This window comes from Pituophis catenifer, unplaced genomic scaffold, assembly GCF_029215685.1.
Source record: "Pituophis catenifer annectens isolate HBS135680 unplaced genomic scaffold, rPitCat1.0.hap2 SCAF_8, whole genome shotgun sequence".
Taxonomy (NCBI): domain Eukaryota; kingdom Metazoa; phylum Chordata; class Lepidosauria; order Squamata; family Colubridae; genus Pituophis; species Pituophis catenifer.
This window is the reverse complement of record NW_027256888.1, coordinates 82,229,718-82,257,495: the sequence shown is the minus strand read 5'-3', so window position 1 is coordinate 82,257,495 and position 27,778 is coordinate 82,229,718. Positions and strand designations below refer to the sequence as shown.

The 27,778-nt window shown below is 46.6% G+C and overlaps 1 protein-coding gene across 1 annotated transcript in view; it reads left to right on the top strand.

Moving 5' to 3' along the window:
- The window catches only part of LOC139320634 (transcription factor COE1-like), a 78,799-nt gene extending 53,791 nt beyond the window's left edge, over positions 1-25,008 (top strand). The window contains exons 12-17 of the mRNA XM_070949031.1: positions 3,397-3,485; positions 11,903-11,968; positions 15,461-15,638; positions 16,579-16,764; positions 18,051-18,224; positions 24,319-25,008. Coding sequence (XP_070805132.1) covers positions 3,397-3,485; positions 11,903-11,968; positions 15,461-15,638; positions 16,579-16,764; positions 18,051-18,224; positions 24,319-24,350 — 725 coding nt within the window. The 3' untranslated portion in view covers positions 24,351-25,008. The remainder of the gene's footprint in view (positions 1-3,396; positions 3,486-11,902; positions 11,969-15,460; positions 15,639-16,578; positions 16,765-18,050; positions 18,225-24,318) is intronic.
- The last annotated feature ends 2,770 nt before the right edge of the window (positions 25,009-27,778 follow it).

The window sequence follows — 27,778 nt, the reverse complement described above, 5'->3', positions numbered from 1 at the left end:
GGAAGAGAAGAGAACAGAATAGAGAACAGAACAGAATTGTTTGTTGCTCAAGTGTCATTAGACACACAAGGAATTGGTCTCCGGTGCAGAAGCTCTCAGTGTACATGCAAAACAACAAAGTAATCATAAGATGGGATTGCTCTGCCAAGCATCCTCTCCTCCCCTCCCCATCTTTGTCTGCCCTCCCGGACATAACCCCAGCCAGGAGGGCTGCGTTGCCCCCTCCCTCCCTCCCGTTGCATGGCTAACCTTGCATGCTGTGGCCTGGGAAAGGGGTCTGCGGGGGGGGGCAGCAGAGGGAGCCCGGGAAATCAATAGCAATTAAGGTCGCAGAGAGGCTGCCCAGAACTGAAATGGTAGCATATGTTTACACTAAATCAAGCAATCCATCTTCATCCCAGGGTAGTAACGAAGCACATGCCAATCTGGGCTTGTGGGGGGGAGGGATGACGGAGGAGGAGGAGGAGGAGGTGGTTCAGGGAAGCTGTGTTTGTTTGTCGGAGGGGATCCAGGTAAAGGGGGCAGGGGTCCCTGATACGCTGGGCTTGCTATTTATTCTTATTTATTTACTGCCTTTATTATCTTTGTCAATAACCCAGGGAAGTAACAATATGTAATATGCCTTCTACTTCCTCCTATTTTCCCCACAATAACATCCCTGCGAGGTAGGCTGGGCTGAGAAAGAGGGAGTGGCCCAAAGTCACCAGCCGGGTTTCGTTCCTAAGCCAGAACTAGAATTCACTGCATGCTAGTGATTGGCCCAAAGTCCCCCACTTGGCTTTCTTGCCTAAGGCTGAACTAGAACTCACTTTCTCCTGGTGATCAGCCCAAAGTCACCCAGCTGGCTTTTGTGCCTAAGGCGGGACTAGAACTCACCGTCTCCTGGTGATTGGCCCAAAGTCAACCAGCCAGCTTTCATGGTTAAAGTGGGACTAGAACTCACCGTCTCCTGGTGTTTTGGTCTAAAGTCACTTTTGTAGCTGACCTCAAACAGCTAAGCAGCGCTGGAACGGCTTCAGATTCGGATTGGAGACCACAAGGAGATCCTAGAGCAACAGATGAGAGCAGAAAACTGCAGCCAACCCCTTTCGGACAGTTGCTGTGAAAATGGCCTCTGTGCACAGCAAGCCCAAAGTCATGGTCAGTTGAGGTTGAGCCAGCTGGACGCTGCGACTGCCAAAAAGGTCAATACCATCCTAACTTCATACAGAGAATTAGAGTCAATTAAGGAGTCTTGGCTTCAGGCCCCAAATCCCTAAATCCCAGCCTTTTAGGATGTGACTGTAAGGATTTCGTGCATTTGCACAGGATTGGTGCTGCCTATAGAGAAAAGTACAGGTAGTCCTTGACTTACAACCACAATTGAGCCCAAAATTTCTTTTTTTTAATTGAAAAAGTTTTTCAAATACAGATTTTTCCCCCTTTCCCCCCCCTCCCTAACCCCCCCCTCACCCTCCCCTCCCCCCATGGCTTCTCCAAGATGAAATCCAAATTGATATCACATTATATAATGCTTTACCACCATTTTACACCACCCCCTATGTGCTAAACATTTCTTTCTAACATTATTATTATTATATCCCCCGTATACTATACATTTCAAAACAACATTCGGCTATAAAACTATACAATAGATCCTAATTTGGCATTTATTCTACTCATAATCTACCCATTTCCTCCACCCCCCATATCTCTTAATTCAAATCTTTTAAGTATATTAATATCTAAACATAACATCCGTTTTCCTAAACAAAGCAATCAGTAACCTAACCTATCTCCTTGTACCATATCAATTTTATTTCACTCACTTTCCTGCAGGTCTACCATACATAATATATTTAATATCTTTATTCTTCTGCCCGTATCACTAAAAGATATTTCCATATGTAAATAAAATCCTCAAATGACTTTAAATTTGTATTCCATATCGTATCTTCTGTAATGTCTTTCAACTAGATTGTTAATTCCATCGACCATGTTCGGGTAACATCAAATCCTGCTTCCAACAAATACAGTGTATTTAGTGAGTCCAAAATTTCTGTTGCTAAGCGAGACAGTTGTTAAATGAATCCCTGCACCTGTTAAAGTTATTCACACAGTTGTTAAGTGAATCTGGCTTCAAGGAAAGAAGCAACCTAGAACGAAGGAGAAATTTCCCAACAGGGAGAACAATTAACCAGTGGAACTACTTGCCACCAGAAGTTGCAGGTGCCCCAACACTGGAAGTTTTTAAGAAGAGATTGGACAACCATTTGTCTGGAATGCTACAGAGTTTCGTACCGGAGCCGGGGGTTGGACTAGAAGATCTCCAAAGTCCCTTCCAGCTCCTGTTCTGTTACTCTATTGACGTTGCTTGTCAGAAGATCGCAAAAGGAGATCACCCGATCCCGGGATACTACAACCGTCATAAATATAAGTCAGTTGCCAAGCGTCTGGATTTTGATCCCGTGCCCACGGGAATGCGGCAACCATTGTGCGAGAAACGGCCATTGAGTCGTTTTTTTCACTGCCCTTGTAACTTGGAAAGGTCACTAAATGAACAGTTTGAAGACTACTTGATGTTTGAAGACTACTTGATCTAACAAAATGAAATTCAATGTAGAGAAAAGTCAAGTCTTACACTTAGGCAAGAAAGACCCAAAAGGACACATACAGACTGGGTGAAACCAGGTTTCTTAATAGCAGTGACTGTGAGAGGGATCTCGGAGTCTTAGTGGACAACCAGCTAAATATGAGCCAGCAGCCAAAAAAGCCAATGCAATCCTAAACTGCATTAACAGAGGGATGCAATCAAGATCAAGGGAGGTACTAATACCACTCTATAAAGCCTTAGTAAGGCCACACCTAGAGTCCTGCATCCAGTTTTGGTCCCCACACTATAAAAAAGATGTGGAGACTCTAGAAAGAGTGCAGAGAAGAGCAACCAAGAGGATGAGGGGACTGGAGGATAAAACATACGATGAACGGTTGCAGGAACTGGGCCTGGCTAGTCTAGTGAAGAGAAGGACCAGGGGAGACATGAGAGCATCTTCCAATATCTGAGGGGCTGCCCCAGAGAGGAGGAAGGGGGTCAAGCTATTTTCTGTAGGCCAGACAAGCAATAATGGATGGAAACTGAACAAGGAGAGATTTAACCTGGAAATAAGGAGAATATTTTCTGACAGTGAGAACCATCAACCGGTGGAACAGAAGTTGCCTTTGGAAGTTGTGGGAGCTTCATCACTTGAGACTTTCAAGAAAAAATTGGATTGTCATTTGTCAGAAATGGTGTAAGGTCTCCTGCTTGGGTGGGGGGGTTGGACTAGATGACCTCCAAGGTCCCTTCCAACTCTGTTATTCTGTTAATGTGTTCTTTGCACGCTGTAAATCTGATGGCTTCCTTCTTTCCACGCGTAGCCCTGAACGAGCCAACGATTGATTATGGGTTTCAACGCCTACAGAAGGTGATCCCCCGGCACCCCGGAGACCCCGAACGCTTACCAAAGGTAGGAAACCCCCCCCCTTCTCTTAAGCATCTCAGCGTTGCGTCGATGTGTCGAACTCCGACTTTGTGAGAGACTCACTGTGTTTGGCTCCCGGTTTTCATTTCCATGCCAAACAGGAGTTTATTTTGTGTTTTTTTTTCAATTTTCTGATGAGGATGAGGAAGAAAGTTTTAGGAAACCTGGTTTTCCTCTTTATCGGCTGGTTGGGTTTGTCAACGGCAGGGAGTTGTGTGGTTGTGATTGTTGTGGTTACTAGCGGAAGCATTGAGAAGTCCCGAACTTTTCCCACCTTGTTTTCCTCTATTTTTTATTTTATTTTAGGGGAGTTTTAGCAAAAAAAAATTGAACATGGAAAATAGCACCACAGGGCGTGATTAAAGATAAAAATTGAATACAGGTAGTCCTCGACTTATGACCACAATGGATCCCAAAATTTCTGTGGTTAAGTGAGTTTGGCCCCCTTTTACAAGTTTTCTTGCCACCATTGTTAAGTGAATCATTGCAGTTGTTACGTTAGTAACAAGGTTGTTAAGTGAATCCATTGACTTGGCTTGCCAGAAGGTCGCAAAAGGGGATCACGTGACCTCAGGCCACTGCGACCGTCATAGATATGAGCCAGTCGCCAAGTATCTGTATTTTGATTTCGTGACCCCAGGGAGGCTGCAGTGGTCATAAGTGGGAAAAACAGTCATAAATCACTTTTTTCAGTGCTAGTGTAACTTGGAATGAGTATCACTAAATCAGTGTTTGTCAACCTTGGTAGCTTGAAGATGGGTGGACTTCAACTCCCAGAATCCCCCAGCCAGCAGCGCTGGCTGGGGGATTCTGGGAGTTGAAGTCCACCCATCTTCAAGCTACCAAGGTTGACAAACACTGCACTAAATGAACTGTCGTAAGTTGAGGAGTACCTGTAAACCCAATATTTTGCAGTGTTTTCATTCCTCAGTTTCTCAGCAAAACCACAAACTCTGAGCACTGAGACAGTTTGGAAATCACATCACCCCCATCCCACACACACACACACCCAAACACATGTGCACACACCAACACATATGTGTGCACTCACCTACATGCATAACACGCAAAGGGCCCAGAAGGACACACTCCCCATCACGCCTTGACGAGCCTCAAGGGACGTCAGCACCCACCCACACAAACACACCCACACGTGTGTGCACAAACACACAAGCACATACGTGCACAAACATACATGCACACCACGCAAAGGGCCCAGAAGGGCACACTCTGCATCACGCTTTGACGAGCCTCAAGGGACGTCACCACCACCCCACCCCACACGCACACACACAAACATGCAAACCCATGTGCATGCATGCACCTGTGTGTGCCCACAAACACACAAATACGTGTGCGCAAACATATATGCACACCACACAAAGGGCCCAGAAGGACATGCCTTGACGAACCTCAAGGGATGTCAGCACTCACACACGTGCACCCACACACAATATTTGCACAAACATACATGCATGCCCAGAAGGACACGCTCCACATCATGCCTTGACAAGCCTCGAGGGATGTCACCACCACCCCATGTGTATACACACACACAGAGTGTGCAAAAGGACCCATTCCAGTTACTCCTTGAAGCCCGGGAGGAAAGCAGGATGGCGTGGAAGTCAACCGGACTTCCTCAAGGCTTGAGGAGGAGCATTTTTTTGTGCCCATCCTCTGGCCTGAGGGCACCGCCGGGCTCCTGCCGTGGTGACTGGGTGCCTCTCACTCGTGCCGCCATCCTTGGGAAATCCGGCTGATGCCTCTGGGCAGAGAGCAGCTGGCGGCAAGAGGGGGCTTCAGATGGGGAGTGACAGCCGAAGGCAGCCGCCAAATTGGAGCCATTAATCATGACTTGACACGGATGAGGAGCTGCTGCAGGGGCCGTTTGCCCGCATGGCTTCCCTATTCCTGCCTTGGGGGGGGGCCTCAGTGGCCCATGCCTGGGGGGCTCAGAAGCCTCCCACTAACCCATGGTGCACATAACCCCCCCCCAAACATTCTCCATTCTCTCCTTCTGTCCACCTCCCTTTTTCAACCCCATCAGCGAGTCTGGGGTCTCCTTCTACGAAGGCCCCACAGAGGCTGTCGGTCCCGGAAGAAAGCCTCTTTTTATCCAAATTAATTTACTTTCAGGATTAGATTTGCTGAGAGGGAGACAGGCAGGGTGGGTTTTCTACGCACAGCTTTCTCCCCATTCAGGAAACACAACAATAGATGGTTCTTGAGGTAGACACTCTCTGTATATGGAGGCTCTTTGTCTCATTCATGTGTTGGCCCGAATTCTTTGGGGCAGATGGAATTTGGGCAATTGGTGCATCAAATTATTTATATGTGGGGGGGAGGAGGAAGAGGAGGAGGAGGGGGGAAGGGGAGGGGGAGGAAGAGGAAGAGGAAGGGGAGGTATTAAGGATGCGATGACTACAGCTTTCATGACTACATCCTAAGTTGCAGGGCTTGCAAGATTTTAAAAACGGCACGCTTTAAGAAAAATAAATAAATCTCCGATTTTGAGCTAACTTTTTTTATAGAAAAGGTGATCGAGCGAACAAAGAAAACCTCCAGAGGGAAATAAAAATACAGAGTGGAAGATAAATTAGGAACCAAAACCTCAGGGAATGAAAAGATCCAAAGGGCAGCAAAACGTAGGAATATGCACTCCTACATATAAAAATATTAGGAATATGCCAAGTTGAATGTTCCATCTTTTTTTCTCCAGAGTGCGCCCATCTTGGGTCCAAGCCAGTTTTCCTAAAATCAATCCTCTAAATCGGTGTTTCTCAACCTTGGAAGCTTGAAGATGGGTGGACTTCAACTCCCAGAATCCCCCAGCGGGGTTCTGGGAGTTGAAGTCCACCCATCTTCAAGCTTCCAAGGTTGAGAAACACTGCTCTAAATTCTAGGTAGCTGGATGTCCAAAGCCACAACCAGCTGCTGAACCACAGCCAAATTGGAATGTTAATGTTATCCTTATCTGGTGTGCGTATATGTGTGTGTGTGTGTGTGTGTGAGAGAGAGAGAGATGGAGGGGGAAGGAAGGAAGGAAGGAAGGAAGGAAGGAAGGAAGGAAGGAAGGAAGGAAGGAAGGAAGGAAGAAAAAAGGAGAGAATGAGGAAGGGAGGGAGGGAGGAAGAAAAAAGGAGAGAAGGAAGGAAGGAAAAGGAGACAATGTGGAAGGAAGGAAAGAAGGAAGGAAGGAAAAAGGAGAAGGGAGAGAATGAGGAAGGGAGGGAGGGAGGAAAGAAGGAAAAAGGAGAGAAGGAAGGAAGGAAAGAAAAGGAGAGAATGTGGAAGAAAGGAAAAGGAGAGAATGAGGAAGGGAGGGAGGGAGGAAAAAGAAAAGGAGACAATGTGGAAGGAAGGGAGGGAGGAAGGGAGGAAAAAGGAGAGAAGGAAGAAAAAAGGAGAGAATGTGGAAGGAAGGAAAAAGGGAAGGAAGGAAGGAAGGAAGGAAGGAATTAAGAAATTCTCTGGGCACATCCTTCTCACCTTCTGCTTTATACAGTAAATGGTAAAAAAAAGCTGTGTGATCTGACTCTCCTTTAGCCAAGACTGGGAGGGGGGAAGCCAGGCTGGGCTGCTCATTCATCATAGTTAAGCAGCCTGTCTCCCTCTCTCTCTCTCTCTCTCACACACACACACACCAGCTCCTCATGTGAGACTGTCAACAGAGCTATTCTGTGTGTGTGTGTGTGTGTGTGTGTGTGTGTGTGTGTGTGTACACAACTTTGGAGGGATGCAAAAGCAAGAGAGGTTTGTGTGTTTTTCTCTCTCTAAATCAATTAAACTAAACTAAACTAAACTCAAGGGGGAAAAAACCTCTCTTGCAAACCACACAACCCTTGAGCCCTTCCATTTGGGCCAACGCAAAACAACCACCACCTCCCCACAAAAGAAAGAAAAGCCAACAACCCCTGTGTGATTGTTGTGCTGCAAAGGCTCTAATTAATCAAATATTGAACCTGGAACACAGGTAGTCCTTGACTTATACAACAGATCGTTTAGTGACCATTTGAAGTTACAACAAGTGATTTATGACCAATTTTCACACTTACGACAGTTGCAGCATCCCCACGATTACGTGGTCAAAATTCAGACGCTTGGCAAGCGACTCATATTTACGACGGTCGCAGTGTCCCTGGGGGTGTCACGTGATCTACTTTTGTGATCTTCTGACAAGCAAAGTCAATGGGGGAAGCCAGATTCGCTTAACAACCGGGTGACTATTTTATCAGCTGCAGCGATTCACTTAACAACGGTGGGGGAGAAAAGTCATCAAATGAGGCAAAACTCACTTAACCAACGTCTCACTTAGCAATGTAAATTCTGGGCTCGCTTGTAAGTCGTAAGTCGAGGACTGCTTGTGGAATGTGCGGCTTGCGGGATGGCGCATCGTTCAGACAGCAAGGCCAAGTTTCTAGTCCTCATGAGAGGTCAAGGTTCCTTTGTGGTACCCGATGGGGCTTTCACCGCCAGGCTGTCAGAACGCACAGATAGGGACCCACAAATGGTTCACACGTGGCCAGGAAAAAACTGAGGAGCGGGAGAGGAAGGGGATGATGGAAAACTGATCCCGTTTCCTAAATCCAACCTCAGATAAAATATAGGTTCTCCTCGCCTTACAAGCCCCCAAAATTTCCGTCACTAAGTGATGCATTTGTTAACCGTAATGTTATTACTTTTTTTCCCCCCTAAGTTCTTAAGCAAATCACTTATTAAGTGAGTCACACAGTCATTAAATGAACCCCTATCGATTCTGAGAGTTGAAGCCCACCTGCCTTAAACTTGCTGGGGTTTGAAGCGCCGGAGCCTCTCCATCCCTGCTCCCCCCCAAAAAAGGGGGGTGAGTCTGACTCTGAGACTTTGTGGGGTGCTGAGTGAATGGCAAACTTGAGGGGCAGGAGGAGATTATCTTGCTGCTGTTTCCTCCCAAGCCCCCTCCCCAATCCCTCCCCCACCATCTCCGGCCAGAGTTAACCGGCTGCTTTGCGTCACCACCTTCACACGGGGATGGGAGGGGGGTGGGCTCAGAGTGCCGAAACCGGCTAGAAGCCTCCCTCCCCTCCCTGCTCCATTACGGTATTGATCGGAGAGAGATTGCCGAAGACAGAAGAGCAAGTGGCCGTGATTGTTGGCACTTAGCTTGACAGCTATCCAATAGCCTTGAGATCCTGATGTACGGTCCGGAGAGCTGGCCGGTTGGTCTCGCGGTTGTCGGGAAGCCGGGAGAAGGAAAAGTGGCGCGGGTAGGGTGGGTGGGTAGGTGGGTGGGCATCGAGTGGAGGACCAGAACCTTTCCAACCTGTGCCAGGGACTTGGTCAGCGATGGTGTTCCTTCTCCCAAACAGGGTTACAGGGAGTCCTCGGCTTACAGCCATCTGTTTAGCAACAGAGTTATGACGAGCCTGAAAAATAGGTCACCCGACTGGTTGTCCCAAAGGTGCTTTTTAGGTAATTGGTTTTTCTTCGAAAACATTTCGCTTCTCATCCAAGAAGTTTCTTCAACTCTGGATAGTGGGGAATGGAAGGATTTCTATTCCTTGCAGACAGCTGGTCCTTTGCATCCTTTTTTAGAGAGTCGTTGAGGCCACTTGGAGGTTTGACTGTGTCCTCAGGGTCACTTGGGTGGTGCAAATGGGTGTGGAGCCTTCTTGGGACTGCTGAAAGGAGCTGTGTCGTAGATTGGAGGTAGATGATGCCGTATCCCTCCCCCTCTGTTGAGAGAGGGCTGTTCAATTTTGACATAGGTGGCCCTTTGACCCCTCTTTCAAACCAGCAGTCCTCTCTGTCCAAAATGTGGACTTTGCTGTCTTCAAAAGAACGGCCTTTGTCTTTTAAATGCAGATGGACTGCTGACTCTCGTCCTGATGGGTTAGTTCTCCTGTGTTGTGCCATGTGTCTGTGAAGTGATTATTTTGTTTCTCCACCAATCTTCTGTCTACAAAACGGTTCTTTCAATAGTTCCAAGAAGGCCCCACACCCATTTGCACCACTCAGGTGACCCTGAGGACACAGAAAGAGTGCTAATGACCAGATGACTGCAAGGAATATAAATCCTTCCATTCCTCACAATTCAACCAGAGCTGAAGAAGCTTCTCGGATGAGAAGCGAAATGTCTTCAAAGAATAACCAGAAGAATAACCAGAAAGTCCAATTGCCTCTTGAAAAATAGCACCAACCACAACCTGGATGATTGAGAACCTCCATAGACACACAACCGGTCCTTACACTTTGCAACTGGCGCAGCGTCCCCAGGGTCACCTGATCAAAATTTGGGCACTTGGCAACCAGTATGGGTAGTCCTCAACTTACAACCGTTTCTTTAGTGACTGTTTGAAGTTACAACGGCACTGAAATAAGGGACGTATGGCCTGTTTTTCACACTTACAACTGTTGTAGCTCTGCGGTTGCCTGATCAAAATTTGGGCACTTGGCAGTCGGCCTGTTACAGCATCCGGGGTGATCGTGCGATCACCATTTGTGATTGTGACAAGCAAAGTCAAAAGAGTCTCTAAACGAATGGCTGTTAAGTCGAGGACTACCTGTATCTGCAGGTTTTGCCCAGCTCAGTCTATCATCTATCATCTCTGTCTATCTATCTATCTATCTATCTATCTATCTATCTATCTATCTAATTATATTTCATACTTCCCAACTGCCAATCTCCCTCAGACAGTGTACAAATTTATACTCCCTGATTGAGGAGGAGGAGGAAGAGAAAGGGGGGGAGGAGGAGAAGGAGCAGCAGGAAAAGGCAGAGGAGGAGGAAGAGGAGGCGGGAGAAGAAGGGAGGAGGAGGAGGAGGAAAAGGAGGAGGAGGAAGAGGAGGAGGAGGAGCAGGAAAAGGCAGAGGAGGAGGAAGAGGAGGAAGACGGGGAGGAGAAAGAAAAGGAGGAAGGGGAAGAAGAGGAAGTGGACAAAGAGGAAGAGGAGGAAGAGGGGGAGGAGAAAGAAAAGGAGGAAGTGGAGGAGGAGGAAGAGGAGGAAGAGAAAGAGGAGGGGGAGAAGGAAGAGGAAGAGGAGGAGAAAGAGGAAGAGAAAGAGGAAGAGGAAGAAAAGGAGGAGGAAGAAGAGAGGAGGAGGAGGAGGAGGAAGAAAAATTTGCACAGCCTCTGCAATTTTTCAGTTGGTTTTCATCCCAGCAAAGCGATGTCTTTGTGATCCAACCAAAGACAACAATCCCTGCACAACAACAACAACAACATCAAGAACAATCTCTGAAATTGGAAGAATAGTTGGCAACCTTTCTCGGTCCACACCTCCCAGCCTCCTCCGGATGCATTCAATTTCTCTCCCACGTTGACAAACTCCGAAAAAAAACACACAATACAAGTGGAGCTTTGATGAGCTGCTGTGTTCCACAAATCCTAACAACCACACCCCAAACCACAAAGTCTATCCTCATTCTTGGAATGCAGAAGTTCTCCTTCGGTTAGAAGGACCCTGGGCAACGTTTTGGCAGCAGGATTGGCCCAACGAAAGACCCCATCTCCACCACAGACGGAGTTGCCAAGGGATGAAATAGTAGGCAGATGCCCCGGGTGTGTGTGTGTCCCGTGTCGAAATGCACCAAGCGTTGGCCTCGTTGCAATGTACCGAATGCATTCGAATTGTGGACGGTCTCCACAGCTGTCCGATCTTTGCAAAGAACCCTTCCGTTCCGCCCCTGGGTGCCTGCCAAATATTTTGGCCAGGAACTCTGGGAAGATCAGAGAGGGAACACAAATGCACCTGGAAGGTCTCCAGGAGAGGAAGAAGGGTGGCCTGCTAGATTGTGTGAACGGCTGACCCTCCAAAACCTCTAATGATTTTTTTTTAATTTCAAACTGTTCCATGAATTCTGTTTTACGGCCGGGGTGTCCAATTTTGGTGGCTTTTCGACCTGTGGATTTTAACTCCCAGCTGGCTGGGGAATTCTGGGAGTTGATGTCCACAGGTTTTAAAATTCACCAAAATTGGACACCTCTGCTTTACAGCTTAATTGGCTGTGATTCTGATCTCAATCAATCAATCAATCAATCAGGATACAGCTGGAAGGGATCTTGGAGGTCTACTAGTCCAACCACTTGCTCAAACTGGACGACCCTATACTATTTCAGAGAACTGGCTGTCCAGTCTCGTCTAAAAAACCTCCAGCGATGGAGCACCCACAACTTCTGGTGGCAGGCTGTTCCACTGGTTCATTGTCCTTGTAATTAAGGTTGTAATTAAGCTGCTCGATTAAGCTTTAATTGAATTAATTTGATTTCATTAAATTGGACCAAACTGGTCTCCTACCAGCTTGATTGTGAGCACAGCTAGAGTTTATTCAACCATCTGGGCTTATTTCCCATCAAAAGCGTTCTTCTTTAACAGGGTTTGTTAGCAAGGTATTTATCTCAGCCGTGTCTCTCTTCCCGTAGGAAGTCCTGCTGAAAAGAGCAGCCGATCTGGTGGAGGCTTTGTATGGGATGCCCCACAATAACCAAGTAAGTCTCACCACCCTCGTTCCCCCCCCCTCCGCCACCGTTGGGGAACGCTGAGAGAGAGGCCAGCAACGTCCTGCTTTGGTTTAACATCTGGTGAACATCTGGGCAAGGTTGTCCATGGTCATTGATGGGCCTGGTCACCCGAAGCACTGATGATGTTTGGTGGTCCATCACTGCCTTCTGATCTATCAAGGGCTTCGATTCCATCCCAGGTCTGGATGGAGAAAACCAGGCTCTGATTCAAACTTAGCAAGTCCACATATATACCTGGGGATTCCACCTCACCTCACCTAATTAATTAATTAATTAATTAATTTTGTTTTCCTTTGTTTTATTTTGTTTTATTACTTTATTAATCTATTTATTTATTTATTTATATTTATTTGTTTGTTTTGTTTTTGTTTTGTTTTATCACTTTATTACTTTATTAATCTATTTATTTATTTTATTATTTTATTTATTTTATTTATTTTATTTATTTTATTTATTTTATTTATTTTTATTTTATTTATTTTATTTATTTTTATTTTGTTTTATTTTGTTTTGTTTTGTTTTATTACTTTGTTTGTTTGCTTATTTGTTTGTTTGCCATATGGCACGCAGCTCCTAAATCATACAAAGGGAGCCAGTTTGGTATAGCGCTGAAAGCGCCAGGCCAAAAACCAGGAGACGGTGAGTTCTAGTCCTGCCTTAGACTCAAAGCCAGCAGGGAGACTTTGACCTAATAACCAGGAGACGGTGAGTTCTAGTCCTGCCTTAGGCACAAAGCCAGCAGGGAGACTTTGACCTAATAACCAGGAGACGGTGAGTTCTAGTCCTGCCTTAGGCACAAAGCCAGCTGGCTGACTTTGGGCCAATCACCCAGAGAGACAGTGAGTTCTAGTCCCACCTTAGGCATGAAAGCCTGCTGGGTGACTTTGGCCTACTCACCAGGAGACGGTGAGTTCTAATCCTGCTTTAGGCACAAAAGGTACTCAAATAAGCAGCGGAAGCTTTCCAACCGAAAAAGAAAGAAATTTGATTGCGGTGATTCAACTTCTAGACCATTTTTCCTGGTTAAGTAAGAATCTACTTCGAGGGTCTCTGGGTTTTTTTCAGCTATACCTGGTAAAGGTAAGGATGGAAGTAAGTAGGACCCCCAGAGATGGCTTCAAAGACCAGAGGACCTCTGAGGGAATTATTTTTCTGGATCTTTCTTAAGATCCACCTGGAGGTTATCTTGAGTTTTTGCAATCATACCTGGGTGAAATGGGCAAAGCTACCAAGATGCCTCTTTGGGATGCAGAAGTTTCATCTTTTCCCACCTGGTACCCTCCACCTTGGCTGGACTTCAAATTCCCACGATGTCTCAGGTAGTACACCGGAGGGCCTCAGGTTGAACAAGGACCCTCTGCAGAAGATTCATATCCCAGCTCCAGCTGGCTGCAAACACATGAAACTGTCCCAACTTGCAAATCCAGCTGTGGACTTCTTCTTTTTTTTTAAAATTTGATTTATATGCCGCCCTTCTCCAGAGACTCAGGGCGGCTTACAATGTGCTTTAAGCAATAGCCTTCATCCTTTTGTATATTTATACAAAGTCAGCTTATTGCCCCCACAAACTGGGACCTCATTTTACCTACCTTAGAAAGGATGGAAGGCTGAGTCAACCTTGAGCCTGGTGAGATTCGAACTTACAGTAATTGCAGACAGCTGGTGTTAATCACAATGCTATCAGTCTGCTGAGCCACCAGGCCCCCCTTGTAGATGTGAAGACCCTATTTTTTGGTGCAAGATTCCAAGGTTCCCAGAAATCTAATATCTACCCTCTCCCTACCCCTGCTGTTTATCGGTGCAGATAATCATTTCCATTTCTTGGATCTTACTTGCTACCCTCAACACACACACACACACACACACACACAAAGAGAGAGAGTTCTGCCCAGAACCTTGCACTGCTCTGACTTGGGCCTATACAAACATCTGGCTCCCAAGCCAACATCTGTTTGTCATCAGGAATTCCAGGGCGATTAAGTAACCGGCTTCGAACAGCTCCCTGCTTCCTCACCCCCGTCCAAGGTCCAGCCAGTGTTTTCACAGCTCAGTCATGTCTCACAACACCTGGGCGGATATAACTGGGGTCCTGAGGAGGCGTCAGGTCAGGCCAAGCAGGTGGGAGGAGCTGGTTTTACGGGCCAAAGTCCCCGGGACTTCCTTTTCCAGGGTGTAAATCTTCCCCACCCGTTCAGGGGTGAGTGGCTGGGGCCGAATTCTCAGCCGCCCACCAAGGAGATGGGAAAGCCAGCATTGGGACCCGGCTACATGTTACACCCATCGCTTAAGAAGATGGAATGGCCCGGTTGTGCCCCATGCTAAGCAGGGTTGGGTTTAAAGTGGGTCAGGTTGGCAGTGCGAACTCGCCGTTGGAGGCGGAAAAGGGATTTCCGAAAAGCAGATTGATCTGTTTTTCCTTTCAACCACTTTAGAACGAAGAATCTTTGGGCTGGAAGGGACCTCGGAGGTCTTCTAGTCCAACCCCCTGCTCAAGCAGGAAACCCTATACTGTTCCAGGCAAAAAGCTGTCCAGTCTCTTCTGGAAAACCTCCGGTGATGGTGCAGCCACAGCTTCCGGTGGCAGGCCGTTCCACTGATTCATTGTTCTCATTGTTAGGAAGTTTCTCCTTAGTTCCAGGTTGCTTCTCTCCTTGACCCCGGTGATTGGCCCAAAGTCACCTAATTGGCTTTTGTGCCTAAGGCAGAACTAGAACTCACCGTCTCCTGGTGATTGGCCCAAAGTCACCTAATTGGCTTTCGTGCCTGAGGCAGGACTAGAACTCACCGTCTCCTGGTGATTGGCCCAAAGTCACCTAATTGGCTTTCGTGCCTGAGGCAGGACTAGAACTCACCGTCTCCTGGTGATTGGCCCAAAGTCACCTAATTGGCTTTCGTGCCTGAGGCAGGACTAGAACTCACCGTCTCCTGGTGATTGGCCCAAAGTCACCCAGCCGGCTTTCATGGCTAAATCAGGGCTACAACTCACCGTCTCCTTTTTTTTCTAACCAGATGCCTTAACCACTAGACCAAAACTGACATTTTGCGGCTCCAAATTCCTATTGTGCCTTTTAGCGTATTTATTATGGGATCATTAGAGCTACACCTGCTTTTCCTTCAGCGGCTGAAGGTTTACCAGATCGTGGTGTTCTCCCAGGGTCCTTCCATATTGAGGGTGGATTCGAACCTGGCTCTTCCCCGGTCCAAACTCCTTCCCCCTTTGGCTGCTGGGCCTTGGGAAATCTCCCATTTCTTTTTTTTTTTTTTCCAGCCACCCTTCGAGCTCTCCGAGACCCTTTGCTTGAGCCCAAAAGGATTGTGCAGCACCCCTTCCCAGATATGCTGGGACTCCAATACCCAGCATCCCCAGCCAATGGCATTCCCGACACCAGGGACTGCAAGGCTGGGAAAGGGAGTATTCTGAGCGGCCACACCATGATCTGATCTCTTGCACCTAAACAGGACATCATCTTGAAACGGGCAGCCGATATCGCCGAAGCCTTGTACAGCGTCCCGCGCAACCCTAACCAGCTGACGTCCCTAGCTGGGAACCATGGGCACTCGGGCATGATGGGGGTCAACTCCTTTGGGAGCCAGCTGGCCATCAACATCAGCGAGTCCACTCAGGGCTCGGAACAAGGTAGGCCAAGGAAGTCCTCACTTAGCGACCCTTCAGTCCGCGAATGTTCAAAATGACGAGACTGCTGAATGAAGGAACGTAGGATAGGTACTCGAACTTACGGCTGTTGCAGTGCCCCTCCCCCTCCCGGTCATAAGATGGCGATCTGGGTGCCCGGCAATTCGTTCAAAGTTGTGTCAGGTTGCCACGATCACGTGACTGCCATGTCCAATCTTCTCCGATGGCTTCAACAGGGAGATCCAGGATTGCAGTCATTCAGTGAGGCGGTGACGTGGGCATCTCGCTTAACGACCGCAGTGACCTAAATTTTTGATTCAGTCACGGTCATAAGTCGAGGACCACCTGTCATTGGAGCCATCCCAGCTGATGCCACCCATCGCATGAACCTCCTAATCTGGCATTTGGGGAGAGGGGGGTGTAGACTACCCCTAAAGCTGGAAGCTCCATTTGCCAGTCCACCCTAAGCGCCATCTGCCTAGGTTTCTCTTCCTCCAAGCTCCCTGTGGGTCAGAGAGTACAGGTGGCCTTGAGTTACGACCACATCCGAGCCCAAAATCTATGTTGCTCAGTGAAACATGGGTGAAGCGGGTTTGACCCCCTTTTACGACTTTTCTTGCCACCGTTGTTAAGCGAACCTTTGCATTCGCTAAATTAGTCACACGGTTGTTAAGCGAATCTGGCTCCCCCCCCTTGACTTTGCTCGTCAGAAAGTTGCAAAAGTGGATCACGTCCCCTCCCCCTCCCCCGGGACACGGCGACCGTCATAAATACGAGTCGTTTTTCAAGTGTCCGAATTTTTGATCAGGGGGAAACTTTCACACTCCTAAGTCCCTTTTTTTCACTGCCATTGTAACTTTGAACGGTCACTAAACAAACTGTCGTAAGTGGAGGACTGCCCGTATTTTGATTCTCTCTCTCTCTCTCTCCGTCTGACTTCCAGGATACCCGCGCAGCGCAAGCAGCGTCTCGCCCCGAGGCTACGTGCCCAGCTCCACCCCGCAGCAGAATAACTACAACACAATCACATCCAGCATGAACGGTTACGCGGGGGCTGCCATGACCGGTCTTGGGGTGCCAGGCTCCCCCAGTTTTCTCAATGGCTCCACTGCCAATTCCCCCTATGCCAGTGAGTATCGCGGCTGTTGTGTGATAGGGACCAACAACTGGGCACCGGGTGGATTCATTGCTTGCTGTGGATTCACACAAACGCTTGCGCGCAAATTTGGGGTTTGTTTTCTGAGCCGGGGTTATGTCGACCTTGGTGGTGAAAAACATCTATTTATTTATTTATTTATTTATTGGTTCGATTTATATGCCGCCCTTCTCCGGAGACTCAGGGCAGCTTACAATGCGCTAAGCAATAGCCTTCGTCCTTTTGTATATTTATACAAAGTCAGCTTATTGCCCCCACAATCCGGGTCCTCATTTCACCTACCTTAGAAAGGATGGAAGGCTGAATCAACCTTGAGCCTGGCGAGATTCGAACCTGCAGTAATTGCAGGCAGCTGGTGTTACTTAACAGTGCTTTCGTCTGCTGCGCCATCAAGGCTCTTCTATCCCTGAAGGAGGGCTGCGAGTCTAAAAATCTTCTGAGCTGGATGGTCGGTTTATTTTTCTCACGGATAATTCGAGGCAACCAACCTATCCCAACACATCGTTCTCCTCCTATTATTAACCCCACAACAACAACGAGCCTGCGAGGTGGGCTGGGATGAGAGAGAATGCTTGGCCCCGAAAGGTCACACAGCTGGCTTTCAATGCCCATCACCAACTCATCCAAGGGGACAAATAACCCTCTGATTTGGAGTTGATCTCTTCTGGAGGGGAGACTTCCTGGTCTGGAAAAACTTCTATTCTAGCTCTCTCTCATCCAGTCTGTCCCCAAAACTGGACACCAGAGAAGACCTTGGTGGATAATGGTGGAGAACAATGATGATGGAGGAGGAGGAGGAGGAGGAGGAGGAGGAGGAGGAGGAGGAGGAGGGGAGAAGGAGGAGGAGGAGGAGGAGGAGGAAGAGGAGGAGGAGGATTATGGAGTAGGGTCCTTGGTGTTCTCTGATCTTGGTTGTTTTCTTGCAGACGTTTCATGACCCAACTAGGGAACATCATCAGTGCTAGAAGGGAGCGGGAGTTGAGGAGGAGGAGGAGGAAAGCAGGAGGGAGAGGGAAAGCAGCCACAGGAGGAGGAGGAGGACTGTGGGGTCCTTGGCGCTCTCTGAGCTTGGTTGTTTTCTTGCAGACGTTTCATGGCCCAACTAGGGAACACCATCAGTGCTAGAAGGGAGGAGGGTTTGCAGAGAGGAGGAGGAGGAGGAGGAGGAAGCCAGCTGCCTTCCTCCCTTCCCGGGACTCGAGACACTCCCACTTCTCTGCCCTACTGACCCGTATCCTTCTCTCCCCCCCCCCCGCCAGTCATGCCATCGAGCCCACCCCTGGGGGCTTCCTCCACCCCCGCCGGCGTCTTCTCCTTCTCCCCGGTCAACATGATCTCGGCCGTCAAGCAGAAAAGCGCCTTTGCCCCAGTCGTGCGGCCCCAGGCCTCCCCGCCCCCCAATTGCACCAGCGCCAACGGGACCGGCCTGCAAGGTAAGTGGGCTCATCTTCAAACCAGACTTACCACCCCAGCGACCGTCGCAAGCTCACCATCGCCCCTTATGTTACAGGTAGCCCTCGACTTACGACGGTTCATTTAATGACCGCTTGAAGCTACAACGGCACTGGAAAAAGCGACTCATGATCGTTTTTCTCACTTTTGTGACCGTTGCAGCATCCCCCACGGTTACGCGGTCAAAATTCAGACGCTCAGCAACCAACTCGTATTTATGACGGTTAGAGTGTCCCGGGATAGCGTGATCCCCTTTTGCGACCTTCCGACAAGCAAAGTCCATGGGGAAAGCCAGATTCACTTAACAACCGTGAGACTGACTTAACAACCGCAGTGATTCGCTTAACAACTCGGGCAAGAACGGTCATAAAATCAGGCAAAAGTCGCTTAACAAATGTCTCCCCGAACAACAGAAGTTTTGGGCTCAGTTGCGGTTGTAAATTGAGGACTACCTGTAGCTCCCAAGTCACAACCACAACATAAAAAAATCCCAGTTTTTCTCACAACCTGACATTTAGGGGATGATTTTTTTAAAAATGAAAGAATTAAGAAATATTAGACGTCTAATTAGAGATCGAATTGTAAATAGAAGTCAAGATAATTTAGATAAAGATATAAGTTTAAGGTAGAGATATTTAGAAGCAGAATTTGTGTAAAGAGGTTAAATAGGCTAGAGATACCGATGCAGAAAAGTTGTTATTAGTATTGAAATTTTGATATGTTTGTTTTTGGTTTATATTTTTTGTTTTTTTGTGTGTGTTTTTCTTGCTTTTTTGTGTATTATGTTTCTTTTTGTAACTGTGTATTTTAATCTTTGGAAATTTAATAAATATTTTTTTTTTAAAAAAAAGAAATATTAGACGTCTAATCAGAGAGCATTTCTGTGAAAGAAAGTAGAATTTGCATCTCCTATCGCCCCCAAAGTGGTTGCGAGACCTAGATGGACAGGAATAAATCCACTTTTGGGGAGAAGCAGGCCCCATTTTCATCCCAAAGAGTGGTCAGACTGACGGAATTTAAATGTTCTTTCACACACCTAACGCTAAAATTCTTCTCCTTGTTTTTTTAAAATAAAGAGCTTTCAGTCACTCTCAATGAGGACCAGTCTATTGTCTGGGCTGATTGGTAATGGAGATCTGAATTTCCCCCAAACTCTTAGTGGACAATGTTGTTTCCAACTCAGCGAAGTCCCCCAGGAGCTACCTTTTCAAGGGCCTCCTTTCCAGGAAGCTGAAGAGCTACCAGACGAAGCAGCTTCTTCCCAGGGATTTCCTTGTGGTGCTTTTTCCCTTCTCCTCCCCATTCCCCCTTTCTTCTGTACACCCTAGAAGGGTGCAACCCCTAAATCTCTGCTATTAGGAAAGGAAATGGGAAATCTGTACCATTCAGTACTCAGAAGCTCCTGGGGGCTCTTTGGTCGCTTACCTGTCTGAATCCAGGATCAAAGTGTTTTATGGAGAGGAATCAGGGAGCTTATTTCTCTGCTTCTCAAGTGTATCTTTACTGCAGTTTTTTATGCTTCTCTAACTCTCTTTTTATTTTTATGTCTTGGCCTTCCTCTTTTCTTGCTTTTTCCTTCCTTCCTTCCTCCCTCCCTCCCTCCCTTTCTCTCTCTTGCCTTTTCCTCCCTCTCTCCTTCCTCTATTTTATCCTTCCTTCCACTCTCCTTTCCTTTTTCTTTTTTCTTCCTTCCTCCTCCTTCCCTTCCTCCCTCCCTTCCTCTCTCTTTCATCTGTCTCATCCTTCCTTCCTTTTTCTCTTTCCCCTTCCTCCTTCTCTTTCCTTCCTTCCTTTTCCTTTTTCTTTCCCCTCCCTCCCTCCCTTTTTCTCTTTCTCTTTCCTTTCTTCCTCCCTCCATCCCTCCCTCCCTCCCTCCTTTCCTTTTTCTTTTTCCTTCCTTCCCTTCCTCCCTCCCTCCCACTTTCCTCCCTGCCTCCCTCTCTTTCATCTGTCTCATCCTTCCTTCCTTTTTCTCTTTCCCCTCCCTCCTTCCTCTCCTTCTTTTCTTCCACCCTTTCTCTCTTTCCCCTCCCTCCCTCCCTCTCCTCTCCTTTTTCTTTTTCCTCCCTCCCTCCCTCCCTCTGTTTCATCTGTCACCCTTCCTTCCTTTTTCCTCTTTCTCCTTCCTTCCTTTCTCCCTTCCCTCCCTCCCTCCCTCCCTCCCTCGCTGCTTGCTCGAATCCACCAACCAGACCAACCCTTTGAGGATTCTGCAGACAAGTTTCAAACCGCCTCTCGGTCACTCCAAGGATTGGCTTACTCTTAATCACAGTATGTTCCTTCTCTCCTTCCGCTGCTTTGCCTTCTTCGCTCCCCCCCCGTCTCTCTCCTTCTCCGCTGCTCCTCCCACCTTGAATTACTCCTCTGCAACAGCCTCATAAGCACCTGCATTCTCCACCAGGATGAGGGTAGATACTTAGATGGATGTAACTATGTATGTAGAGGTATGGACAAACATTTGACTATGATGGTGTGAGGCTCCTGTCTTGAGCAGAGGGTTGGAGTAGAAGACCTCTGAGGCCCCTTCCATCCCTAGGCTTCTATGCTTCTATGACTTTTAAATCCCACAAAGACAACCAGGAATGACTGCAGGATGCGGTCCAAAATGAGAAATTAATGGCCTCAAGGATGCAATCCAATCGCCTCCTCATTTTTTATGGGCCATGCCTGCAAAGCAGCGCTTTTAAAATAAAGGAATGGAATAACGGAGACCAGACTGAGCTAGGCAGAAGAGAGAACAGATTTCTCAAAGCGGCTTTTTTTCAAAAGGCCACTGGATGATTTTTTTTTCTCCTTCAGGGGAAAGAAGGAAAAGGTTTCACTTCTCATCCAAGAGGCTTCATTGCTTCTTGGATGAGACGAGAACGGAAACGTCTCCGTCTTCTTCCTCAAGGGGAATAATAATAATAATCCAGTTGCCTTTTCAAAAAGGACCTTTGGGACAACCATGAGCTTGGATGATGGAGAATCTCCACAGACAGACCGAGGACAGAACAAAATGGAATAGAATACTTCATTTGGCCGTGTGGTTAAACACACAAGGCATTTGACTCTGATACACTGGATGTACTTGCAAAACAACAGAATAATAATAGTAGTAGTAGTAGTAGTAGTAGTAGTAGTAGTAGTAGTAATAATAATAATAATAATAATAATAATAATAATAATAATAAGGCACTTGGTCCACAACACACCTGACATAACAATAGTTGAAAAGAAAAAAGGATGGTTCATTGACATTGCAATACCTGGTGATGCACGGATTGAAGATAAGCAGCAAGAAAAAATCACTAAGTACCAGGACTTGCAAATTGAAGTCGAGCGACTGTGGAAAAAGAAATTGTGTGTTGTCCCGATTGTAATTGGAGCCCTTGGAGCAATACCCAAAGGGCTACCCCGCTATTTAGAAATTCTAAATTTGCCGGACTTGAACATTTTGACTCTACAAAAAACCACCTTACTCGGAACAGCTTACATCCTCCGACGATACCTGAACAGTTCCTAGGTCCTTGGTTAGGACTCGAGCTGCTGAGCTATTAACCAGCCTCAAAGGCTGTGAATCTCACCAAAGATTAACTAATAATAATAATAATAATAATAATAATAATAATAATAATAATAATAATAATAATAATACCTTAACAGTTCCTAGGTCCTTGGTTAGGACTCGAGCTGCTGAGCTATTAACCAGCCTCAAAGGCTGTGAATCTCACCAAAGATTAACCAATAATAATAATAATAATAATAATAATAATAATAATAATAATAATACCTTAACAGTTCCTAGGTCCTTGGTTAGGACTCGAGCTGCTGAGCTATTAACCAGCCTCAAAGGCTGTGAATCTCACTAAAGGTTAACTAATAATAATAATAATAATAATAATAATAATAATAATAATACCTTAACAGTTCCTAGGTCCTTGGTTAGGACTCGAGCTGCTGAGCTATTAACCAGCCTCAAAGGCTGTGAATCTCACTAAAGATTAACTAATAATAATAATAATAATAATAATAATAATAATAATAATACCTTAACAGTTCCTAGGTCCTTGGTTAGGACTCGAGCTGCTGAGCTATTAACCAGCCTCAAAGGCTGTGAATCTCACTAAAGGTTAACCAATAATAATAATAATAATAATAATAATAATAATACCTTAACAGTTCCTAGGTCCTTGGTTAGGACTCGAGCTGCTGAGCTATTAACCAGCCTCAAAGGCTGTGAATCTCACTAAAGATTAACTAATAATAATAATAATAATAATAATAATAATAATAATAATAATAATACCTTAACAGTTCCTAGGTCCTTGGTTAGGACTCGAGCTGCTGAGCTATTAACCAGCCTCAAAGGCTGTGAATCTCACTAAAGGTTAACCAATAATAATAATAATAATAATAATAATAATAATAATAATAATACCTTAACAGTTCCTAGGTCCTTGGTTAGGACTCGAGCTGCTGAGCTATTAACCAGCCTCAAAGGCTGTGAATCTCACTAAAGGTTAACCAATAATAATAATAATAATAATAATAATAATAATAATAATAATAGATGTGGTGCAGCGTCCATCTTGATCCTGCAGCTTCTCAGTCAGCCAGCGGCCTCCCCAGTCCTGCCGGTTAGTCCAGAAGAAGCATTCGCAGCCAAAATGGAGAAGTCTTCTTTGAATTTTGGGGAGGTGTGTCCGACCCAGGAAACCAGCCTGCCATGTTGTGGGACATCATCACCCTTTGAGGACATTGTGCCAAAAATGATCTCCACAAACCTAGGTTCAATCGAGGTTAAAGAGAAACTGCAGAGATTCTCAAATCCTCCACGTCAGCGTCATCCCAAAAGTGCTTTTCCAACACGCAACTGGACTTTTTTGGGGTTTTTTTTTTTTTTCCTCCTTGAAGATCTTTTGATTCTCATCCAAGAAGCTTCTTTGGGTCCAACTGGAGAAGAACTGAAGAAGCTTCTTGGATGAGAAGCAAAACGTTTTCAAAAAAATAAAACAAGGAAATCCAGTTTCCAGTTTTGGAAAAAGCACCATTGGGACAGAACCTGGACAGTCTTGTGTGCAAATTTAGGAGTTAGGGGCCAGGCTCGTGAAGGTCACCATAACTCCAGAGTCATGATGGTATATCTCCTTTGGAACTGGGTGTGTCCAGTTTAATGAAAAGAAGGACTAGGGGGGACATGATAGCAGTCCTCCAATATTTGAGGGGCTGCCCCAAAGAAGAGGGGATCAAGCTATTCTCCAAAGCACCTTCTGAAGACAGGACAAGAAGCGATGGGTGGAAACTAATCAAGGAGAGAAGCAAATTAGAACTAAGGAGAAATTTCCTGACAGTGAGAACAATTAATCAGTGGAACAGCTTGCCACCAGAAGTTGTGAATGCTCCAACACTGGAAGTTTTTGAGAAGATGTTGGATAACCATTTGTCTGAAGTCATGTAGGATTTCTTGTCTGGGCAGGGGGTTGGACTAGAAGACCTCCAAGGTCCCTTCCAACCCTATTACTCTATTATCATCATTATCATCATTAGCTCCTAAACTCTGCAACGACCAGATTTGAACGACTAGGGATGAGATGACAGCAGTCTTCCAATATTTACGGGGCAGTCACAGAGAAGAGGGGGTCAATTTATTCTCCAAAGCACCTGAGAGTAGGACGAGACGTGATGGGTAGAAACTCATCAAGGAGAGAAGCAACTTAGAACTAAGGAGAAACATCCTGACAGTGAGAACAATTAACCAGCGGAACAACTTGCCTCCAGAAGTCGTGAATGCTCCAACACTGGAAGTTTTTAAAAAGAGATTGGACAACTATTTGTCTGAAATGGTAGAGGAATTCCCGCCTGAACAGGGGGGTGGACTAGAAGACCTCCAAGGTGCCTTCCGACTCTGTTATTTTATGTTGAATTACACCCAGAGAATCAAGAACCATGCATTTCTGCATTGCTCCTCAACAACAGTTGACCAGTGGAACTACTTGCCACCAGAGGTTGTGGGTGTTATTCTGTGATGGTGTCTTTATAATACGGCCAACTGAACTTCTGTAGGGTTGATTCAGACTTTCTTGTGTTTTCCAGGCCTGTCGGGGCTTATTGTCCCACCCATGTGAATCAGGGACGGGAGGAAGACAACGCAAACTGACTGGCCCTTGGACTTTCGAGACCCTCAAATGGACGCCTGAGCTCCGGGGCGCAAGACCTGGCTTCCGAATTCTCCTCATCCCTGGTGACTTCCACGTTATTGGTTGGGCCCATCCCACAAGATCCCTTCTCTTCGGCCCAGGCTGCATCGGGGCCGAAGGAGGGTGACCGATGCCTTGGAGACCTACGACTCTGGATTTGGGGAGGGGGCTCCTTCCTTAAAGAGGAGGAGACCACCAGGGAGGAAGAGACCTTGAAAAGGGATGGGAGCCCCACCATCTTCCTTCCATTAAGGGGTCCTTTGGCCATCCTGTCCCCCTCTGGTTGAAGGATCACAAACAGACCGAGGGAGACCCTCGCCCAGGCAGGGTCCCTCACTCAGGTAGACTTGCTCATGGCCAAGCGGGAGGGGTCTCCAATTCCGAGCAGGTTTGCTTTACTTAAAAGCTTGGGGGGTCCCACCCACCCACTCAAAGGAAAAGACCCCCCATGCAAACCAGGCTCCAAGCGTCAGCCCTCTCACCTATCCCCCCCTCCCCACGACTCCTGGGTCCTCCCAGGAACTGCCTTGCAAAGCAAGCTGGCTTGGATTAGGTCTACCCCAAGCCCACCCACCCACCCACTTCATCCTGGCCAAAAGTTGTCTTGTCTGCAGCCACCTTCAGCTGCTCCCAATTTTCCAGGCCTTTCTCTTAAGAAGAGGTTGGGCAACCATTTGTCTGAATTGGTGTAGGGTTTCCTGCCTAAGCAGGGGGTTGGACTAGAAGATCTCTAAGGTCCCGTCCGACTCTTCTATTCTATTCTATTCTATTCTATTCTATTCTATTCTATTCTATTCTATTCTATTCTATTCTATTCCATTCCATTCCATTCCATATTTTCTATTCTATTCTATTCTATTCTATTCTATTCTATTCTATTCTATTCTATTCTATTCTATTCTATTCTATTCTATTCTATTCTATTCTATTCTATTCCATTCCATTCCATTCCATATTTTCTATTCTATTCTATTCTATTCTATTCTATTCTATTCTATTCTATTCTATTCTATTCTATTCTATTCTATTCTATTCTTGTCTTTCTTACAGATAGTCCTCGACTTACTACCACAACGGAGCCCCAAATATGGGAGCCTTCTGTTGCTAAGTGAGTTTTGCCTCATTTTACGACCTCGCTTGACCCAGTGGTTAAGCAAATCACGGCAGCTGATAAGTCAGTCCCACGGTTGTTAAGTGAATCTATAACCTCCCCATCGACTTTGTCAGGAGGTCGCCAAAGGGGGAGGGAATCACGTGACACCTCCCCCCAAGAACGCCGCGACCGTCATAAATAGGAGCCCGTAGCCAAGCGTTCTGAGTTTTGATCACGTGACCAGGGGGATGCTGCCACAGTCTCATATGTGTGAAAAACAATCATCGGTCCTTTTTTTTTTTCAGCGCCGTTGTAACTTTGAACGGTCACTGAACGAACTGTTGCAAATCGAGGACGCGGACGAAAATCCCTCGAGGGATTTTTCCCTCGAGGTTTACAAAAGAGTCAGGCATTTAAGCAACAGCAGCCATCATAAAAGGCCTCCTTTCTCTTTTCCACTTTCCACTTTTTTTTACATTCTTTCATCCCCCACCCACCCCCACCCCTCAAAAACGATCCGTAGCCCTTTCCAAACTTTCCAAACTCGAGTTTAAGCTTTTTTTAAAATATAATAATAATAATAATAATAATAATTTTTTCATCCCGCTGTTCTTTTTTAAAACCAAAAAAAGAGAGAAAGGGAGAGAGAGCAATTTTGTACCGACCGCAACCAATTCTCTGTCACGCCTTTTCCACTTTGTCTCTTTCTCTTTTCCTTTGGCAAAACAACAGCAGCAAAGAGAAAATAGGCAGTGAGATCCAAGCGAGCGGAGGGGAGGGGCAAGGGGGGCGGGGAAAAACCCCCAATTCCAGCTGGGATGCTTTTGCAAGTCCCATCGAAAGCAACCACCGAGCTCGGCAAATCCCTGGAGTTTCCTTTCCCCGCCTCTTGCATTATTTTTCTAGCCTTATTTCCAAGTAGCAAAAGGGGGGGGGCTGGAGGGGGGGCGTGAATATCTGTAAATAAAGACTGCGGAGACAACAACAACAAAAAAGTTGGGATCCTAATCTGTCTGGCCAGGTTCTGTTCGCGGTGTATTTATCTTTGTCTCATGTTTTCCCTGGTCTTCCTTTCTCTCCTCCGTTTCCCTTTGATTCTTTCTTTCTTTCTGCTCTTCATTGTATGTCCTGTGATAATGTCCTGTTGTACGATACCCAATGTCGGTTAAACCTCCTGGCTGCACTGTTATTATTATTATTTTTTTTCCAATGTAAGCACATGTAAATGAACCATTATTGCAATTTCTTAGGAAAAAGCCCTAGAATATATCAATATACCACTTTAATTGCCTCCTGCAGGAAGTCCCTCTTTTAATTGGCAGCTGATTCCTGTCTCGGGGAGCCCAAGAGCATTTTGTCCTTTTAATAGGTCTGGGATTGGTATAAAGACTCCTGCCTTGGTCAGAGGGCTGGACTAGATGACCTCCAAGGTCCCTTCCGGTTCTAGGATTCTATGATTCCTGCTCAATGTTCTAGCAGGGGGCTGGACTAGATGACCTCCAAAGTCCCTTCTGGTTCTAGGATTCTATGATTCCCGCTCAACGCTCTAGCAGGGAGGCTGGACTAGATGACCTCCAAGGTCCCTTCCGGTTCTAGGATTCTATGATTCCCGCTCAACGCTCTAGCAGGGAGGCTGGACTAGATGACCTCCAAGGTCCCTTCTGGTTCTAGGATTCTATGATTCCCGCTCAACGCTCTAGCAGGGAGGCTGGACTAGATGACCTCCAAGGTCCCTTCTGATTCTATGATTCTATGATTCCCGCTCAACGCTCTAGCAGGGAGGCTGGACTAGATGACCTCCAAGGTCCCTTCCAACTCCTGTTATTCTGTAAATTCTGATAACCCAGAGAGCTTTTTTCTTCTACATAATATTATCTCAAGCCTGATCCATTGGAAGCCGAGAAAGGCTATCCGTGAGACCACCTAAATCCAGGTGAAATATATGACAGACCATGGTGGTTTTTCTGCAGTTGCCAAGGTTAAGAAAAACTGGGTTAGAAAATAAGAGAGACTTTGTTTCATAAGCTCTAGTCTAACCTGTTTGTCTCTCTTCTGGTAGGGGAATCCTTTGGGGGGGTGGGGGGAGGATGACGCTGGGAGCTTTTCCTGAGAAGATTCTGCTGGATCAAGCGAAGGGGCAGGCTGGAACCCACACACTGGGCCTGCCCTTCAGAATCCAGGGCTGGTCCCATACAAGGGGGGATCAGGGTTACAGCACTGAGTGGAGGATTGAGGGTCCCGTGAAGAAGAGAGCATGGACAGA